Here is a 22,148-nt window from a genome sequence, read left to right on the forward strand (position 1 = left end):
TCGCAAAATGTTCGCATTTGGAAACGATCTCACCAGCATATTCGCATGGATGTCCTAGGTTTACTAGTGTGTGCCGTTTGCCGTGGCTAAGCCCGTTTATCGAATGGCTTTCGGTGGGCACACATACATATACTAAGAAATATCGGTCTCACATAGAGCCTTCCGAATCTCGCGCACATACTCACATATGAAAATGCCATGATTTTGGCGAATAATTTCTTTGGCCGTCGTTTGGAAAAGCGGAAAAGGTAAATGACACAGAAAAAAAATTATATAATTACACAACATACAAAAATAATGCTTATTCAGTCAGTGGGATAATTTTATTTATGTGCGTTTTTATATGAATCGTGTAACTAATAGCATTTGGTAAATGATAATATACGTAGTATAGAGGCGATAGCATCATATACATGAGGTGGTTGATGTGTGCCATGCCGTGCCGTGCCGTTCCGTGGCCATGAGTATAGAGACGATTCGGAGTAGCACGATGCTAGGCCACTACTGTGTGCCTGTGTGTGTGTTCACGATGCACGAGGCATCTAGAGATACGGCAAAACCAATGACGGGAGGAGGATTGAAATGAATGCCACAAATTATACAATTGTTTGGTTCAAGCTCAGTGAATTTATAGTTCTCTCTAGAGTGAATGCCATGCAATACTGCTTCGTAAGTAGATTCGCTTCGTGTGCGCTCTTGCAACTCTTTCTCTACCTCGCTCTCTCTCTCTCTCTCTCTCTCTCTCTCTTCCACTCTCCGGCATTCATTTATTCCTCTGGTGCTTTTCGTTTGGCCGCTGCACTGGCAAAGCATTCGAGAAAATAACGAGAGTATGTGTTAATGCACAAGTAACAAATGTACGCGTTAGTTTACACTAAATATAAGCCATAAATACCGATTCAATATAAATATACTGTGAGATGCATGTGCGACATCCATAGCTACATGCTGGGGTCGTTAGAATTGTGTGTGTCAAACATACACCACTACGCGCATACACTGCACTGAAGGCGAATTACTGAAACAGCCACTCTCTCACATGTACAGGCACACACACATCCGCGTGCCAACAACTTTAACATTTATATGCCTATAACTATTTATTTACATTGCATACAACAAATGCACTATTCCGAATACGGCGAGTCTATTTGGCTGTAGCCGTTGACGTCTCCGTATCGCGCTCGTGTGCTCTTGATCCGATCCATGCGATCAGGATTAATTATAGAAAGCTGATGCCATAGAATTTTGTCAGTTCGCTCCATTTTTTCGTTCCGTTCTCGATGCTATATTCTGGAGCTCTTTTTTCCCTCTCATTTACTCGGCACGAATTTTCATCGTCGCTCTGACCTGATAAATATTTTACTTGCTGCCAGCCTGTTGGAAATTCGGTGCCTTTTTTTTCGTTTCGTATCCATCTCAAATAAAAATTTTGAATGCAGTTTCGGTATTTACTTCAACTTCATCGATACACACTGAATTCCATTGCAATCGAATTGCACAATCACAAATTCAGATTTACTGAAGAGTGACAGCAAATAAAAGCGTAGGAGGAGGCAGAGAAGATAAAAAAAACATCAACTGACAACTCTCTCTATCTGTCGGTCGATCGATAATTTAGATGTACACCAGTCAATGTATACGTCAAGCGCAGTTTTGCTGCGCCATTGTTCTCGTTTTAATTACATTTTGATCTAATCGGCAAACCAATTCGAGATGGATGAACACATTGAGAGATAGATTGTATATATGTATTTATAGATCGTTGTTACACTGCGCTAATGCCTGCAATTGATTGAGCGTTAACGCGAATGTGGAAATTTTGGATGCACATCCATTAATTGGATCGGCTCTGGTAGAGAATTCTGCCTTCACAAAATGCAAACCTCGTCGATTAATTCGCAGAGATTTTTTTTTTGTATCATCAAAATTCTTTTTCAATTAATAATACGATGCCATCAAAAATGCAATTTATGTCCATTTTTTGGCACTCCTTTGGTATGTTTCAATCAAAGCGTTCGTTACAATTTTTTGTTGGAGGAAATAAATGCGCGGAAAATTGAAGAATTTGCGAATCATGGCTGTCAAAAGCTTTGAAATGCATTTGAATCAAAGACACAGAAATCCATTGTTAAAAGCTTTTACTCCAACAATTGTCAGGCGATTTTTTATTTATGGTTTTTATTGCTTTGCACGGTTTTGCATTGCATTCAGTTTTTCTTTTGCTGCTGTTGCGTTTGTCTTTCATAAATTATTATTGCAAATGATGCCTGCAAGCTGGTGGCAATGGTGATTCATCAGAAAAAACCCAAGGAATATGATTTGATATGAAAAATAGTTTTTGTGCTCAATAAAAACAATAAATGTTTCCATTTCCAGATCCACCGATAGTAACATTGCGCCTGGGATCAACATTGTCGGATAACATCAAAGAAGGCGATGACGTGTACTTCGAGTGCTTGGCTGTGGCTAATCCCCAATGGCGAAAATTGTACTGGTTACACGATGTAAGCAAAAAAAAAGAGAATAAAACCCAATTTTATTTCGTTCTTTTTTTTTGTTCGTTTCTGCTTTTAGTTCCCGCTCTTTTGCCATTCAACATTTTATTTTATCGCTTTTATTGCACGATTTTATTGGGCGAGAAATGCACGAAATCTATATAGATACGTATGCGTCGCAGTGTCTAAATACACTTTAATCAAATAAAAATCAACTTGTGCTGCCATTTTCAGCTGTTTTGTGTCCTTTTTCCAACGCCCATTCCGAAAATGGGTTGTGTGGAGCGAGAGAAAGAGCACGAGAGAGTGAGAGCGAACGAGAGTGAGAAAAATATTATTACTACCGTAAAAGCGTAAAAGCTCAAACAAATGTCATGTGGATAATATAAATTTTTGGCGCAAAACGATTTTTCTGCACTGAGGACAACGAGCACAGATATATTTTTGGTTCGCAACATTCACAATCACAACAACAGAAGAAGATTCCACACATTTATTTATTCATTCAAAATAAAGCCTTATCAAGCGTTTCGCACGCATGCTACATACTCGGGACAGTCATAAAAATATTATCAATCTGGCGTGACTTTTATTGTGTGCGTACAAGTGTCTTTTTTTTAACAGTTATCATTGATGCTCTCTTCACTCACTTTTGGTTAGGCTCTCCTTTTTATCTCCGTCTCACTCCGATGCCATTAGTCACGCTGTCTAACAACGAAAGTTTGACGCTCAACACAAACACACACAAACATACGCATCCAATGAAGTATCAGAAAAGTGACATTGCAACACTTCAAACGTTCAATGAATCAAATCCAGTGTACTGTTTAGTTTGTTACAACATCTATAAATATAACCAATTACAGCTGAATAGTTCGTCATCATATCACTTGTTCCATGGTGCGCTTTACGTTATTTCCGTCGAATGATGTATTTTGTAAGATGCCTTCCTTTCCATTGGTATAGTTTTGTCAGTGATTTGTTGGTCTTTGTACAATTTCAACGTCAATCGTTTTGATAATAATGTTCGTGAGGAGGAGGCGTGTCAAAAACAAAATACTCAAAAATGCTGGAAAATTTCATGGGAATCATAAAATATTCCAAATATTGTATAAAAAGAGAATCCACTTTGGGATGACGAGAGGGAAGGGGGAGACAGAGGAAAAGGAAGAAACAAAAGACAAGTCTCAAGCTAGCATAAAATCGTCAAGCAACTTAAATAAAATCATGTAATTCTTTTAGTTTATGATATATCCTCTGCCATGATTTCTGTGTCCCGTTATTCCGTTGTCGTTGGATGCATTTTTGGGATGACAGTGACTTTTCGATCTTCCACTGCATATGTGTGTATTACTGTGTGACAGCAATAAACTCTCTCGAATGTATTGCTCAACATTGACTGATTTTCTGCTCTGTTCGAACTGAATTGTGTCCCGTATAGCTATGGATGGATTTTGACTTGAGCTCAGCGCTGTTTACAATCCGCTCGCTTGTGTATTTACGCTGTTTGGTTGCATCCTCTGTGCTCATTCTTCGCTTTTTTTCTTTGTCCATCATTCTCCGGTGTATTTTTCGTTTCTCACATGAATTCGATTAAGCTTTAACGCCATTGGAAATGAAAAATGTGAAGATTTCTTTCTCGCTTCTTCTGCTTATTCGTTTTTTTTTTCATTCTGTTTGTTCAATGCATTTGTGTGTGTGTGTGATATTTTGTCATTTGCCCGGAAAATGTCGACATACACCGATCAGATTGTGAGTATAAAATTGCAGCCACTGCACTATAGCAATAATAATTGAGAGCACAGCAGTAACAGCATAAAAAGAAGAAGCATTGATAATAACAATAACATTGAAAGACGATCCATCGATAGAAAGAGTGTACGCGTTTCAATGCGATACGTTTGTTGTTTACTGCTCAAACTGGGTTGTTGCAATTCGATCATAACGAAATGTCATTTTTCATTTCTATTTTTTACCAAGTGCGCGAGCGCTCGTTCGCTCAAGTTGCAATTATCGATTACGATTATGTTCGTTTCTGTTATGCGATATCCATCTGTTCCTATACACATTCGATTATTCCATCCAATCAATGAAAATTCACACTATAACCTTCTTTTTACTCGCTTCTTCTCTTCACTTCCTTTTTGCCCATTATTTAAAGAATTGTCGCTACTATATCTCCCATACTCTCGCCTGTTCCACTTACTTGTACGTGTATCAAGTCTTTTGTTGTTATTGCTATTATTGTGTCCGATGCACATCCTTTTCGCATCGCTGAATTCCGATGAAATGAATTTATACGACACTTGTTCACTCTATTTCTGTTCTGGCTTTTTGTTTGCAGGGAGTGGTTCTAACGCACAATGCAAGCGCCCGAGTTATTCGATCCAATCAAAGTTTAGTGTTACAACGCGTCACAAGGCATTCGGCTGGAAACTATTCGTGCAGCGCAATAAATGCTGAAGGCGAAACCGTTTCTAATCAACTGGAATTGCGCGTCAAATGTAAGTACACAATTTTCAATTTCATATTTTTTTCCATATTTTTTTCAAGCTTTTTGTTGTTGCTGTCGTGATATTATCACATTCAAAAGAGATTCCTGTGAATAATCCGATACAGGTGTATTGCATAAATGTGTATCATTCGTCGTTCATTCGCTTGGAATTTCTCTGAATGCAATTTAATTACTTTTCCGAATGATAGTTTTACTTTTTTGAAAAGTATTCAAAGTTGAATATCAAATAATGTTCGAATCCCATAGAATAGGTTCCAACATCGAGAATTAAGGGAAAATTCATTATGGAAACCTCATTCAATCGTTTATGTTCACTTCAATATATATTCATAACGAGTTCGAGGAAATGATTCCAGTTTCCGAACCACTTGAATAACCGCTGCAATTCGCTCGAATAACCTGCATTGAAATTGATGTGATGGAGGATTTTTGTTGTCATTCATTTTATTGATTCGAGTGGTTTTTTTCGCTTGATAAAAGTTCTGCAATTCAAAAGTACTTCGATGCTTCGTTCTAATTTTCTTGTGGCCTCATTTAATTTCAACCCGTTCAAATGATAGGAATGTGGAATGTCTAAGAGTCTAAGTCGATATTGTCAACGGTATCTTTCATCGGTAAAATCGGATTTGATACACAAGATTCTCGTGCAACTTAGAAATCAAGTGTTGACTAGAAAATCAAGTCTTTCAATCAACAATTTGGTCATGCATGTAAGAGATTTAGGTAAAACCATCACTACCATCATCAACAACAACAACAACAACAGCCATCCATGTAAACCGACACGAATGGAAAATTGCTGTTCAACTTTGATATTCGGCTTTCAAATTGGTTGTGACTTTGTTGTTGGTCAGATGCTCTTTTCACATCTGGCATAGCACACATCCTTTCAACACTCCTTTATGCAGTCAAGAAGAAAATACTTCATTTTCCGAAATAAATTCTAGTTGTTGGTGTTTTTTTTCTCCTTTTCTCTTGTTCTGTTCAACCTTCTTGCAAGTTTGCATTACTTGTAATTGCTGAAGTGACCAGTTGGACGAATGCTTGGAATTTATCAACAAATTGCATGAACCCAAGAATTCTCTAACTTTTTGCATTTATCCAAAAATTCTCAAGAACATATTTCGTTTGTGCTGAAGTCATCTACATCAAAATTGCAACGGAGTTGCAATACGTATTCATTCTACAATGTCGACAATTTTCAAATTGCATTTCGTTGAATTTGACTCAGAGTTTTCTAAACAACATCCATTTTATGATCATTTTATAGATGCTCCACTGTGTGCTACTGATAAGGTTGTCATTGTCGGTGCATTTCGAAATGAGAATCTCAACATTTACTGTGAAGTGCATGCTGATCCACCCCCAAGGTTTGTATTCACATTGATTTTATCTGTTACGAAAACCCAAAAACCTAAGCGCTCAAACAATTGTATATACGCAAAACAAACGAATTGCAACAGCAATAACATCAGACATCAAGGAAGGCGGAACATGGTTTCGTTTATTTTACCATTTTTCATCATTTCAGGTGTTGCATTTCAGTAATATAAGCCCGAATAGGGCAGTGATCAAAGAGAAAAAATCCATCCGTATTTTCTATGGATTTTGAAGCAATGGTGGTGAGTCAAGATGAGAAAATTTGCTTTTGAAACCACTAATTGGACGCTTTTGACAAGGCAATCCGACCAAATTGATCGATCGAAACGTTGATAAATAGTCAGAAATGGTGAAATCATATATTTTGAATTTGAATCATGAATCGGAGAACTTTGAAAATCTAAAAGGATGCAATCATTCTACTGTCAGATTAAAGAGAAAAATCGATTTAATTAAATGTGGAACTGTTTACGGAGTCAAAGTGTCAATTAGAATATTCGCATTTCATTGTGGTTAAGGATATTTGTATATTTCATTGTAGTTGAACTAGTCCATCGGTGAACTAGTTCCATCTGAACTGTCTATCAACTGAAAATATCTATTCGACGAGTATGATGACGTTGATTGCGTTTTTTTTTGCACATAAAACGTTTTTTTAATCAATGAGTGGAAAACCAAAGAATTTATAATAATTTGGCACTTTAATCATCAGTGAAGCATCTCTGAAAGATTAATTGGTCAATTAGAATTTTTAGGTCATTTTTTGAAATTGGACGTCAACTTTAATTCATTACTGTGAAATCCATTATATACGATTCCAATTGGAAAACAAAAATCATTGTTTGAGACTTGGTTTTGGGCTATTTAAAGAAAAACACTGCTCATTTATTCGGTTAAATTCATTGAAAATGATTTGGTAAATTTAGATCGTTTCGTTGGAAATTCAACAATTCTGGAGAAACATTGGATGTGGGCAAAGAACGTCATCACCGCAATGGTTCAACCAGTGTTTTGCAATATACACCAGTCACAGATCAAGTAAGTGCTATATTACCATATTACATTGTTATTGTTTATTTTGGCCTGTTTTTTTTACCGTTCAGTTGACTACCGCATTTCGATTTGTACACAGTCATTGTTCAGACACTCTTCTGATGCGTTGACCATTTTATGCAAATTCTACGTGATTTTCCCATTATTTCGTCGACTTTTTGAAACCTTAATCGTTGCTTTTGTCTGCAGTGACGATGTTTTTTCACGCTCTACCTCTCTGGTGTTGATGATTTTCGAATGGAAACTCCAAGAAAAAACATTTTCATTGCTCGACCATGACTAAATGAAGACTCCGTTTCGTCCAATAACAACAGCGTTTAAATTATAAGTTTTTTCATAATTACCATTCACGACGGCTAATTTGTATAAGTGATTAAAATTCGCCAAAGGAGAGCTCGCTAACTTTTCCGAGGCACTCCTTAAAAATTCACACAAAAAAAAACTTGACAAAAAAAGAGAATTATTATTCTTTTTGAGTGTTTTGGAACATAGACGAAAGCTGTGCTGCGTTCCAGCATCGTCACTTTTTCATATTCTTTTGCCTTCCTCCCTCTCTCTCCGTGTGTTTGTGTTCTATTTGCGCAAGTCTCCAACAGCAAATAAACACCAAGAAAAAAAAGGAGGCGAACGAAAGGTATATGCAATGTTGGACTGCATCCGAAATGAGTAATTGCTAATTAGAAGCTCATTTCTTGCTGCCTGCGCTCAATTCGCATCGTTTTTTCTCCTTTGGTTTTTTGCTTTCATTCACCAGTTCCGCGAAATTTCGTGAATTGTTAGAACAACATCTTATTTGAATTTTTGTTGAATGCTCTCCATTCGCCCAGAGTTTCAACGTGCATACAAAGAAATGGCCTCGTTCTTTTTTCGCTCTTCATTTCGCTCGTTCTCTCTGTTTGCGTTCAATGAAAGACGAAAAGAAAAAAATTAGAATATGATGAAAATAGTTGGGATGACTATACCTTCAACGCGAGTGCGCTTTTTATCTTCTTTGTTTTTACAACCAATCGATATGATTGAAAATAACTTTTCGCATGATTCCCACCAGCGAATATTTGTTCGTTTTATATCAAAACGAAATCGAAGGAAACTTTATCGAGCTGTAAAAGTTGCGCCAAACATTTTCACACTGTCCAAGAACGTGAACTTCATAATTCACCGTGATAATAAATGTGTACGTAAAAGAACCATTTATTTTCGCGTGGAATTTCTCGTTTGCGCTTCGCTTTTGGTAGCGAATAGTGGGAATGAGAAGTTTGGACGTTCGCGATCACCCCTTTTCGAACAGGAAGCTATCGTTCGGTGGCGCTCCAGAGAGAAGGAACCATCGCTACAATAACAATAAAAAAAATGAAGAATATGAAAACGAAGAAGACGACGAAAAAATAGAATAAATATTGTGATGATCAGCATAAAAAAGATTCGACGCTCGAAAAGTACGAAATATTGTATAACGGATGGAGCGAAGGGTTTTTGTATGAACAAACATACACACACACACTGACTTGTATCTCGGGCAGCAATATATGCTATATTTTTTATTATTACTGCGCGCATAACGATATTCGACAATCTCCCTGTGGGAACATCATGTAATAAAAAAATAATGCAAAACTTTGCTTCTTCTTCACCAAATGCTCGCTTTTTTTTCTCTTCTTCTATTTCGTTTTGACTTTCACGTCTCCTTCCTAATGATTTTCTCTTATTTATTCGACCCATACTCACTCCAATTTCAAGCACTAGACAAGTGCGACTGTGAGCGCGTTGAGCGTTATGAAGGAATATCATGAAGCAAAGCGATGAAGAAGAAGAAGAAGAAGAAAAAAAGCGGCAAACTGCAGTCGAACTAATATCATTTCGAACATAGTAAGTTTTCTTCCACTTGCAGCTTCATGTCGTGTCACCGCTATGAATGTGGACGAGCGTCTCGGAGCATTATTGCACGATTTTCAAGTTGTAGCTACCCATGGAATAACTTGTATGATTTTCATATATTGAAACTAATCCATGCATTGATTTTTATTTTATATATTGAATTTGATTTCGATACCACAAAACAAGCAAAACGCCCGCCAAACATTCTACGTGAATATTTTAAGACATGAGATTGGATCGATTTAGAAACATTTTTCCAGTTAAATTGCCACTCTCGGCTTTGAGTGAACGCAGAAGATTGAACCGTTAGAAAATGTATGGAAATATAAAATTTTACAAATTGAAACCCGTTGCTGCAGCCATTTTATTGATTGTACCGGGGAGAACTCTAGGCAATTTCATCCAAAAAATGATGACTTTAATTCAAGAACGGCTTTTGTTGCGTTGTCTGATTGTTGGCTGATTTTCTATGACAATGATGAACGTTTTGTTTACCGTTGATTTGTATGCTGTCGTCGTATTTAGCAAATACTTTTGAGAATCCTTGCAGATTTCACAACAGCTTTTCCACCAGATTGGATTTCACTTTTTTCGTTGTTGTCAAATTTTCTTTTCACGAATGTGAATATGCATTAGCAAAGCTATCGATGAGAAGCGAAACGGTCTATGTTCTTCAATTTTGGTAGAAAATGATGGTTGAAATGGGAAAGCAAGGTGGAAAGGCAAAGAAAAATTCGGAAATATGCATAATATTCCCATTTCGAATGAATGATTTCATTCCTTCAAATAATTTAAAAAACGTTACGAACAATCTTTTTTATCGGCCGCCAATAACCCAATGTTCCTTAAGTTTCAATCTAAAACTTTTCAAATATCTCAAGAATGGTAAAATAAAACGGAATCAAAAGACGCAAACATGCACTATTCTCCATCTAAGCGATGAATATAAAAATTATTTTATTGCATGATACGTGTTTGGATGGTGATATACGATACTCCTTTGGCTAAAATTGGTTGGATATGCTGAGGCTGGAATAGCAGATCACGTAATATAAAATACGAGGCTCAAATGCTCTTTCTCTCGCTTGATCGACTTTTCGAGTATTTCTCAATTCGATGAAAGTGTATTTTTGGTGTGCACGTGAAAATCGGTGCGCGAATGGAATGCGGGCCACGACGAAAGGAAAAAAGCAAAGGCAACGACGACGAAAGGCAAAAGCATTCAACACGCTCTATCTCTATCTCATACTCAAATATTCAATCGCTACGTGTTCTATATCTTCATTTTTTTGTGTGAATATATTTGGCAAAAGTATTTTTCTCCAAAAAGTTCGTTTTATTTCGGCGAAGAAAAATATGAAGAATACGAATTTGTGTCATGTTTGGATGATATAGTTTTTATGAGTTATATTCGGTGATCTGGGCACTGAGAGAAAAATATGATTCAGTAGTCGGTTTCGTTGGCAAAAAAAGACATGAGAAGCTCACAGGCATTGGCATCATCAGCATATATAAACAGAAAATCAGTCGAAAGAAAAATTGTTCGGTGTGTCTGTGTCTGTTTCTCTCTGTGTCTTCGTCTCTCTGTGTGTGTGCGGGTATTCGTCTCGCTTCGATTTCGTCGACAAACGCATACTCACACGTTTCCATAAATACGTATTTTCAGTTGGGAGCGATGATGTTATAAACAGCAAGAGCTGTTTATTCGCTGTGTCGTTCTATCACCGTCATCTAGCTATATTTATGCATTTTATTTTCTTCGTCATCTTTTTTGCAGCCGCATGCCGCCACCCTCTCACACCATCCCAGCATTTTCTTTCTACCGATTCGTTGCTCTCTTTTTTCCCATCCCCATCCCCACTAGATATATAATATTACCTTGATCAGCTATTTTTCGGTGACACAAATATTGTTATCACTTTCAATTCGTATTTTATTTTATTCCAATTTTTTTTGTTGTCATCCTTTGCGTTGCCGTTCATGTCATTTTTGTGTTATTTATTTATTTATAAATTATTTTCGTTGCCTGAATCTCAATCTACCTACATGTGCATCGGTATTTTGGTCCAAAACTAAAAATGTTACTTCGTTCCCTTTTATACCGTGAATTGAGCCTCATATATTAACCGTATTTTTTGTTGTTCGTCATACACAATTTTTCCACATCAATTTGCTGTTTTTTTGTCAATTTATCTGACATGTTATTCGAATGTGTCGCGTAAATGCGTATCGGATTTGAATGAAAAAATAGAGAGCGGGAGCTGAAGCAGGGGAGATGGAGAGAATGAGAGAATGAGAGCCGATGTGAGTGAGTGTATGTGTAGCAATGGCTGAAAGAGTAAAAATCGTAAAAAAGCGATTTTGATTCCCATTTAATAATATCTCTCGTTGTCGCTCAGAGGTGTGTAGCATTTTGTTTGCATGCTATCTGCATTTTGGCATTGTGCGGCATCGGACAATATTAATGGCGACTGCCGACTGTGAGTGAATGAGTGCTTGTTTGTGTATGTGCGTTTGTTCATTTTGTTGTGAATACACACAATACATATATCGATTTATGCCTCGTTCGCTTTCTCTCTCTCTCTCTCTATCCTCTTGCTTCGTATCCATAGCCACACGAAATAACCAACGTGAAATGCGATAAAAATATAAATGATGAACCTAAAAGGCGTATGTGTCAGTATACTTAACATGACATATTCACACACTTATTTCAAATGAAACCCATCATAAATTTTGGTGGTGCCCAGATTCAAAATGATATACGCATCAGCATTCATAACTAATATTTTATTAATATTGTCGATTTTACCATTCGTTTTGGATTTTTCGGGATGACAGTGAGGAGGTGGGCACACATTCGACAATGCTCGCATTTCGCATTTCTCTCTCTCTCTTTTCCTCTTCCTCTCATTCGTACAGATTTTCGGATATAAAGCTTCATTCGGTCCCATTCTTCCCATTTAATATGATGAACGGATCAAATGTATACATTTGACTGATAGATGGAAGCAATTTAAATCTATACCAACGCTGTCTGAATATGAATTAGGCACTTTGTTATTTGTTTTTCTCCGATGTGTGTGTGTGTGTGTGTGTGTGTGTGTGTGTGTGTGTGTGTGTGCTGTGCACGTTTACCATCGCATCGTTCGTTGGCCTGATGTTTATGCAAGCGTTTTATTTGATGTATTTTTCCCCTCAATAAATTTCCGAAAAGTTTTCTTCTTTCTTCATCTACTGTTTTCATTTCGATTGAGTCAGGGATTAAAAATATTACAACTTAGAAGTGTCCATGTCCATTTTGGAGTGTTTTCATTTCTTATCGCCCAACTTGCACACAGTATTCAACAGGTATACACGGAATTAATAATATTGGGCAAAATGGAAAACCCGGTTTCCATAGTTCCAATGGAAAATAATTGGCTACAATCAGGCCGCGCTAGCGTCCTATCTAAATACATTATAATGAATAAGTACAAACTAATACATATGCATTTCGCTATTAATGCGTTTCATGTTATGTGTTTTGATTTCATTTAATTTTGGAAATTGAAAAAAAAAATATTTCTCGACAAAATATATTTTAAAACATCATTGCAATAAAAAAAACTTCCAGAGTAAGAATGAATATATTGATATTGAGTAAGAAAATTCGGTGAAATCGGTGAAATACTTGAATCAAACATAAACGTTTGAAAAACGTAAGACGCGCGCCAAAGCATAAGTGATGTCAAAGTGTATACAAAGAGTGAAGCAATAGTGCGTTTAATGCTATGTGCTATAGTGTCTCTGTTGATGTTGATCGCTGACGTTTATAGTGGTAGGCTACAATTGCATAAATTTCAAGATTTTTCACCAAATTGAACAAGATTAAAATTGCGAACTGACAAAGATAACAATCAAATAGATGGGGCAAAAAGTGCGAAGAGAACAATAAACCGACCTGAATGATATTTAAATGTTATGAAAAACGAAATGAAGAGGACAAAAGGCAAAAACCAAAATGAATGAAAGAAAAAAATTAGTTGCTTTTTATCAAGTGCGCGGAAAATCAGTGGATGCGACTTCAGATGAGTGCTTTTGCGTCAGAGACCAGTTTAAAATTAGTTTCTGCGAGGAAATATCTCAAATTATTTCCAAATTGATTTCTCGAACAATGCCTGTTAGCCGGACGCCAAATTTTGTGACACTTGACACCGGCGCCACATATAGTAAGAAGTTAAACTAAAAATAACACACGAACTTCTATATTGATCACCGTGTATAGTGTTTACAGTTGTGACTACCGCGGCGCACACGTTTGTTGCTAACAGGCATTGTTCTAGAACATTTCCTTTCAACTCGTTCATATCTTCTACTCCTCATTTCTCATTGCGCATCACATTTTTCCCTTCGTTTCCACCACTTGCTTTGTGTTCGCACAAAGGCACTGGACTGGGAAAATGGGAGCCAGCAAATTGCAATCAAACTCATTTGAATACCGAAACAACAAAAGCAACAAATTTAAACTGTGAACTATGCAGAGTGTAATGTGAGCACAATTAGTTTGGCATTGGTTTTGGTCGAAAGATCAATAAACTGATCGGAATAAATCGAATTTGTGAAAACTTTAATCGAATGTAAAAGGGATTGTGATTTATGTACTATTTAATTGAAAGCACCAGGGACGGGGTAGTTTCGATTGAATTTGGTAAATTCTCTCAAATATTTTCGAGTATGTTGAGTGCCTTGAGATTCATTCAATGGGAGAACTGTTCCAAATTATGAAGCTTTCAATAAGCGATTTTGTATTTTTGTTCTTCTTTTTGTGAACATAAAAATTCAATTAAAATTGAAGGAATCTCTTGACGTGACTGAAACGAATCCCTTGTAAACATTTTGTAAGGTGGTTTGTAGTGGAAAAATGATTTTCATGTCTTGTTGCAGTGTATGCGCCTGTATGGTGTGGTGAGTCGTTGTGCCATGGTCGGTACACGTTCAAAGACCGGTGATGCCACACACTCACATAAATAACGTCTGATCCGTAAATTGCTTTGGCATCGAAAATCGTGTTGTAAAGTTAATTAAGTTTCATGAATAGTGAATAGAATTGCAGAGAGAGAGAGAGTTGCATTGATAAAATAAGACGTCGTCGATGCCATTGAATGGGATAGGTGTTGAACTGAAGATTATTTGCATTGAAAAGCGACACAATGGCAAATGGTGTGTTTAGTTAGTTCAAGCAAATCCAATATGTACGCACAATATGTATCGGCTGCACGCACAGAGAGCGAGAGCGAGAGGGGAGGAGAACCGCATGCAAATATATTTGCCAGTGAAAATGGTGCTGCATTCCATGCCTGACACTCAGCGAACAAATGCATATCTTATTTGTTTGGGAAAAAGCGACGAGGCATTTGAGGCGCAGACGAACGGGTCGGACCAGGCGTTTGCCTACGTTCTGCATCTGAATAAAGCCATTTTCAATGTTAATTTCGAAATGTATGCAATGTCATTCATTTAGCTGAGGCCAGCCAGTGTGTTTATTTAGAACAAGATTAAATATGTTGGTCTCAGCTCCGAATAAATAAAGTCATTTGAGCCATACACATTCCGTATGCATGTGGGTATGCATGTTGTTTTTGGTGCTCATTCAGAGCACACACACACACACAGAGAGAGAGAGAGAGAGAGAGAGAGAGAGCGAGAGAGAAAACAAGACCCTTGACTACAATGTCGAAATGAAGCAATTTGGACGAAGCCTCAGAAACATGAACCATGTTTAAGAAACCGATATTCGTCCGCACGGAATCTCTCTTGTACACATTATTCCCATAAACAAAATGGCTTACTTTGCCTGGCTGTTGTTGTGTTCCAGCGCATCGTATCGAATTGCATTCATCGTGCAAGCGAGTATGTCTTTCTACAATTTTTCTCTCTTTTCCTTTACTTCTTGTTGCATGTCAATTTGGATCAGAAAAAAGCCAACAACAACAAGAACGCCAAAAGTTGTTATACCATACAAACTCTCAATATCGTACATTTTTGTGCATACACACACATACTCATACTCACAAAAATTTCGCACTCTAAGCACATTCACTGTCAACGAATCGGAAAATTGAAAGCATTCACACAAAATTTCCATGAAAATTAAACAATAAAGTGCAAACGAATACAAATGATGCAAAAACCGATAACTGAAAAACATAACTTGTGAAAATGAAAATGAATGCAAACGACTGGTGTATGTGTGTATGTGGTGTGTGTGTGTGTGTGTGTGTATGTGCCTGTGTGCAGATAAAATGGAAGACGAGCAGCGAGCACTGAAAAACTGGCACACGAGCTGCAAATTCACATTTAGCTAGCGTAACCAATGCGCACGAACGAAATGCATATAATATAAAATGCAGCAACGAGGCGATAGCAGTAGTAGCAACAACAACAACAGCGGGCAAATACGGGTGGCAGCGGCGGCAAAGAGAAGCACATTCAATGTGCTTGAACCGTGGGCCACGGCGAAACGAAAAAAAATTCACGGAGAAATCGACACAGTGAGAGAGCGAGAGAGCGGGAAAAAAATTACTACTTCGCGGTATTTACAATGAAAACGTGCCGATCGAGCAAATAACAATAACAAGCGAACGCCAAAATCGGATTCTATGCATACACACACACACACACACATGGTTGAGTGGGGAAGGGAGGACCAAACGATACACGAAAATGTGTGATCTTTATTTATTTCGATTTTATGCGCATTTTCTCATTCATGTGACTACCAATTTTCGAATTGGTACAAGCGATTGAATACATTGTCTCTTCGTGCACTCTATTTTTTTTGTTGCCGCTGCTGCTCCCTAAGCCATTCACTCTTTTTTCCTCATCCAAATACCACTAGAAGAAGAAAAAAAACTTCGATTGAGCCAATCTTTTTTACAGTGCAGGTTTTTTTCCCATGTCAGTGTTGTTGTTGTTGTCGTATCGCATCACACGTATGCAGTTTGGTTAACAGTTTTGTACTCTCCGGCACATACACACAAACACACGATTTATAGATAACAGCACAACAGCTAGCACAGCTCGTAACTTACACACAAACCGATCCCGAATTGAATCGGATTGCAATGCGTGAAATGACATACATTGTGCACATACAATGCAATTAGATACGTTTCATTTTGTACACTGTGTATGCAGACGGTATTGATTTGTCGGAGCAAACCACTTTGTCGCCGTTTGAAAAATTGTCATGATTCACATTCCTCTCACTTCGAATCTCTCCATTCCCTTTCCATTTGCGATCAAATTCGAAGAAGAGTCGATGACTAACTTTTGCATTGGCATGAGAGAATTTTTTCTCCATTTTGTGTTGCGCGCTTTCAATGCAGAATGAAAGAAATATTCGCAAAGTGTAAATCGTCGTTTGTTGAAAATCTTAAATTATGCCATAAAATATTCCAACGTGCACTGGCAACACGCAAGTTTTATGTGTAAATTTCAATTTGAATACGGTCTGGTTTTGGTTCAATTTGGTTTTCTCTTGCTGCTGCTGTTGCTGTCTGTTTGGCAGTGATCCATGAATAAAATGTGTAATTGTGTCTGATTTTGGTGTGATGCTTTGCAGAGCTCAAGCTCTCCCAAAATTAAAACAAACTTCATGAGTGCATTTTCCATTTCCACGTCATCTCAGCTCTCCAGTTTAGTTTGGCCAAAGCAACTTCACGTTAACGCAGTGTGGAGATGGCGAACGACTTTAGATTGAATTGGGGCCAGTTTGAGAGTGGCATTTGTAAATAAAACATATACATGAAGCGAAGGCGAGTGCGAGAGAGTGCGGCACGGAGAGAAAGAGAGATATCAAAATGCGAAAACAAGTGCAAAGCGTTTAAATTCAGTAAGAAATCTCATTTGGTGTTTTCTTTGCCACCGAATCTCGCAATTCCACGAAATTGTACCGCCATATTACCTACGGGCAACGATGAATGTTGACAGCAACTTACAGGATGCATTGTTTCAAAAACGAAGCACAAACAAAATGGGCTACAAGCTACAACGTATATCGTGAATATGGCTGCAGACAAGAAATGGCGAACAAACCCATGTACATATATAAAGTGGAGCGGGCACGCTGTCCGCTCTCGGCAAAACGGTGAAAACGGGAACTTTTGTAATGAATAAATTTCGAGAAAATGGAGAATTTATGCGCACATTTTTATGTTAGTAAACCAACCAGACCGACAATGAATATCACACCGAAAAGTGTGTGTATAAATGTTGATGCAGTAGTCGAGTATTGTCGCTGTTGTATGTTCGCCGTGTCGTTGTGAATGTTGCGACTAACGATACTTAACTCATGTGAATTCATTATTCGTGAGAGAGAGAGAGAGAGCGAGAGAGAAAGAGAGTGGCAAAAACGAGCTCCAACCCCTGAGATGTACGTAATATTTTTTCATGTTTATGTCGGTCGTCTTTTGCAGATGATGACCGAAAAAGATGAATGCCATTCAATGTTGCATGAATAAAGCTCGTCTACTTACGCTGCTGCTGCTCTTTGCTTTGCGTACAGCAAATCAGGACTCATTCAGCGTTGGTGCGAGGTTTCTCGTTGTTGGAAAATGCTTCAGAGTTGTTTATTCATTTGGTCATCTCTTTTTCCCTCACTCACCCGCTTGCTCGCTGTCAGCGTCAGGATGGTAAAAATCATGGAACATAATTGGCATAAATTCGTCGAAAAATTCATTTTATTTCGCCATTACTGCAATTGTTATTGTCATTAGTTTTCCATTCTTCCGCACCACCGTTGCCCATTTACTTGATGAAAATGGTGGGTCGATGTGAAACCATGGTGCGAACAAAGTGAGAAAACTTTCAATGGAATTGCGACGAAATGATTTTCCATTCAAATTTATTTTGACCTAATTACGAAAATTGTGAAAACATTCCAAGGAAGAGGAAACATTCCAAAATTCGGGCAGCAGCATGACCATCGTCATCATCATCAGCAGCAGCAGCAACAGCAGTTCATCTTTGCAATTCGGCGAACCAACACAAGTCGCTTAATATTTCATTTTATGACCTTTTTCTCGCGCATTTCCCATGAATATTTGTGTGTGCATCGTAAATTTCCAATTAACAAATTACATTTGTAACTTTGTCATTTTTCTGTTATGATTATTTTTCTCTTTCTCTCTCTCTCTCTCCGCCAGGATTACGGAACTTTATCGTGTTGGGGACAGAACGAAGTCGGTGTTCAGATTCAACCGTGTGTTTTTCAAATCGTATTAGCAAGTGAGTATACAAACGTAATTTTTTGTCGTTGAATGAATCTTCATAGAAGGAGATTTGTACCTTTTCATTCGGTATAACTGGTTAAATATGAAAATTCGACAAAGAAAACTCCATCTCGTGGATGTTATCTTGCTACTTCGGTCGAAGTAATCATTTCTTCATAAGAACGGAATTGCATTCGATGTCGTTGCATTTTTGTTAATGTCGTTATCAAAGGAGATTCACTGACAGAAAACAAGCGAATTTACCAGGAGAAAAAAAACCGCCTTCAATTCATATAATTTCATTATCGTTGAGATTGTCATAGCTTTTGCTTACGCAACACATTTGCGCAACCACAAAAAGTGTTGTTCCAAGAAAACTGATAGTACTGTCGTCACTGTAATCTACCGAATGTTTCATGAGAAATATAGTTCCAAAGATACGGACACTTCTATTAAAGATAACTCACACGGAACATTCCCCGGCATCATTTTGAATGCAGAAGCAACGAGTTTGTCTGTGTTCACATTTCGAAAACTGTATCAATGATATAGTTTTCTGGCAAAGAGAGCATTCATTTTGATTACATCCAAGTTGTGTGTGTGTTCAGCTGTTCAGTTCACGACTGAACAGAAACTTCAGCTCTTATGAAAATATAAGTGTTTGGCCTTGCTGGCGAAAATCCTTTGCAAGAGACAAAACAAACTTATTTTCTATTCAAATTTCATTATTATCACTCACAACAATAACAGGTAATAAAAAGGGTTATACGCGACAAAGAAGCGTCAACAAAATGCGCCAAAACAAATGCGAAAATCTTATTTTTCGACTGTGCCACAATCGAAAATGCGAAACTTTTCACGCTCGAAGAGAATCAAAGTAACCGAGATGGAAAAAGAAACCAAGTGAAGCAATATGAAATTTCATCATCATGAATATGATCGCTTGTTGCTTATGCTCGAATGATACTAAGATTATTGCTATTTCGTCGCGTGCACGGGCGTGCAGAAAAAGAAAGAACGAGAAAAAAAACGGCAAATAACCACGTTTATAGCTCTTCGAAGACGACGTGAGATAAAATAATATGCAATGCAATCATGAGATGATAAAAAGGAGAGAAAAAAAAACAGAATGAATCAAATACCATCGACACACACCAACAACACGACACGATTGTGATTTTCGACGCGCACGTACGTGAGCCAACAGCAAAGCCAAACGATGATAGAAACGACAACAAATGCGTTGTCGTACATCGAACACAATGCAAATTTAATTTAAAATAAATAAAACTTTATGTTCGCACATTACACGTCGCCATTCGTGACGCGCCAAAAATTCAATTGGTTTTTCGGCGCTTGGCCACCGCAGTCGCTTTCTATCAATTTCACATGCAAACAATTCTATATGCAAAGTTTCATTTGTGGTAACCACACAGCACGATCAGCAGCAGCAACGACAATAGCATGATAACCACAGCAGATGATATTAAAAAATTCATAATTCATCAGCAGCAACTGAAACATTATATGGATTGTGTGCTGAGTTGTAACGTGCCGCGTTGGCTGATTGAGTGGTCGTGACAAAGGCTCTGCATGTGTCTCTCTGTAACAAAATCTATCGATTTTCAGCAGAAGCCAACTAAATGAAACCATCCACAACAGCCTGACACCTAATCAAATTTTCCAAGCAATAAATTCTTTTACTCGAATGCCTCTCTCCCTCGCTTTTCGTCATATTTCTTTTCGCCTCTTTGCGTGCGGTGTTCGTTGGGCTAAAATGCTAAAACATGCCACAAAATAGAGAGAAATCAGACAATCTAATCCATTCTAGCTTAGGTGGTTGACGCAAAATTTATTCGAGCAATTTGATTCATTGCACGTTGTGCGGAATGAAGATATATATTTGAAATGCAAAGTCTGTGTCCGAGGCGACGAATAGAGACAGAGATGTCATTTAAAACCTTTTAATATTCGTCATTTTAAACGTTCTGCATAATAAATTTTTTTTTGCTTGCTACTATGTTCCTCTAGGTCTTCCAACGGCTGTTAAAAATTGCACATATAGCAACCAGACGCAAATTTCCGTTGAGATTCATTGCATCGCTGGCTACGATGGAGGCTTACCGCAGTATTTTGTGTTGGAATTGGTATCGGCACAAACCGGACGCGTGAGGTGAGTTAAAACTCAATTGCTTCGGTTGCGTATATGCATAGATTGTGGTGTTTTGAAAATTTGATAAAAATAATAATTTATCTGATTAAAACTTACTTCGCACAGATTTAACTTAACCAATTCGGAGGAGCCGTATTTCTTGGTCGAGTCATTGGAAGCATTACATTCGTTCGATAGTGTTGAGGATCGTACATTTCGAGTGGTTATCTATGCGATGAATCAAAAAGGTCGAAGTTCGAAGGTAATCCTCAAGGATTTACTCATTGGCGATCGAGATCATCATTCAGCTTGTAAGTGTTTCTTTCTCTTTCTTTCTCTATGCCATTTTTCATATCTAACGATATAATTATCATTGTCCTCTTCCCTCCACCACTTATCCGCTCGAAAAACTTATTGTAGAGAATTTCTCGCTTATCAAAAATATATATATTCCGAATATTTTCTCATTCTCACTCTCTCTCTCGCTCTAATCCATTTTCATTTTCAGCTGTGGAAAGTGGTGTAATGCAACTGTCGCCGATATTCTTTGGTATTTTATTAACCATCTTATGTCTGCTGTCGTATTGTGTGGTGCGCATTTTATGGAAGCGTTCACAACAGCATAAAACTGACGATGTCACTGATGGCTCGAAGCAATCAAGCAGTTTACTCTGTACAAGTGTTGTTGGTAATACGAATGGAACTGCCAACATTGCCAATCACACGGATACGATAACAAAGGTATGGTTGTGTTTTAAGCGTATAGCCTCAACTTTTTGACTGTTGTTGTTGTTCCCTCCCGCTCTGTTCTGTTCACATTTTGATAATGGCCTGTACCGGTGTGCTGTGTGTTCAAGTTTGTATGACGCAACCTACACGTTCACCTTTTATGCGGGCATCGTTAGTTCTGCTTCACCTCGGTTTTTTTTATTCTCATTCTAACTAACGATTATTTATACTTGCATACAGAGCACTTTTTCGTCGATTTATCCGCTGTGCGAGTGAAGCGAAAGCGAACAACAAAAGAGCGACAAAAAAACTAACCTGAACTTGTTTCATTTTGAAGTGTTGTTTGATTTTTGTATACGTATAAAACAATCTCAGCTTCGCGTCATTGTGTTTCTGTCTCTATGTATGTGTATATATGTGGACGACGTCGAGCTTCAGCAGAGAGTTTGAGTTTGAGCTTTTGTTTTCGAAACTTTACAGTACCAACAACAGTTTAGTCGCTTGCCGTGCATTTGTACACCGAGAATTTGGCTACTACAATTTTAGTAGCAGAGCCATTTACGGGTAACAGTTTTGCGATAATAATGATTGTAATAAGTGCCCCAAACCATCATATTCATATTTTATAAACGGATATATTTATTTGCAAGCGTTACTTCACCGCTGTCGCTCTTTTGCTGTTGGCATGTTTC

At 37.7% G+C, this 22,148-nt stretch overlaps 2 protein-coding genes across 2 annotated transcripts in view; one reads left to right on the plus strand and one right to left on the minus strand.

The window, feature by feature from the left end:
* The window catches only part of LOC129566913 (nucleolar transcription factor 1-B-like), a 324,444-nt gene that overhangs the window by 266,251 nt on the left and 36,045 nt on the right, over window positions 1–22,148 (minus strand). The window lies entirely within an intron of this gene.
* Window positions 1–22,148, plus strand: part of LOC129566910 (nephrin-like) — a 268,706-nt gene that overhangs the window by 240,587 nt on the left and 5,971 nt on the right. Inside the window, exons 11-18 of the mRNA XM_055443300.1 lie at window positions 2,380–2,507; window positions 4,843–5,002; window positions 6,284–6,383; window positions 7,320–7,431; window positions 18,510–18,591; window positions 20,607–20,748; window positions 20,854–21,038; window positions 21,236–21,468. Coding sequence (XP_055299275.1) covers window positions 2,380–2,507; window positions 4,843–5,002; window positions 6,284–6,383; window positions 7,320–7,431; window positions 18,510–18,591; window positions 20,607–20,748; window positions 20,854–21,038; window positions 21,236–21,468 — 1,142 coding nt within the window. The remainder of the gene's footprint in view (window positions 1–2,379; window positions 2,508–4,842; window positions 5,003–6,283; window positions 6,384–7,319; window positions 7,432–18,509; window positions 18,592–20,606; window positions 20,749–20,853; window positions 21,039–21,235; window positions 21,469–22,148) is intronic.

The sequence above is a fragment of the Sitodiplosis mosellana genome, unplaced genomic scaffold (assembly GCF_009176505.1).
Source record: "Sitodiplosis mosellana isolate CC-2019 unplaced genomic scaffold, AAFC_SMos_1.0 Smas_scaffold_5, whole genome shotgun sequence".
NCBI lineage: Eukaryota > Metazoa > Arthropoda > Insecta > Diptera > Cecidomyiidae > Sitodiplosis > Sitodiplosis mosellana.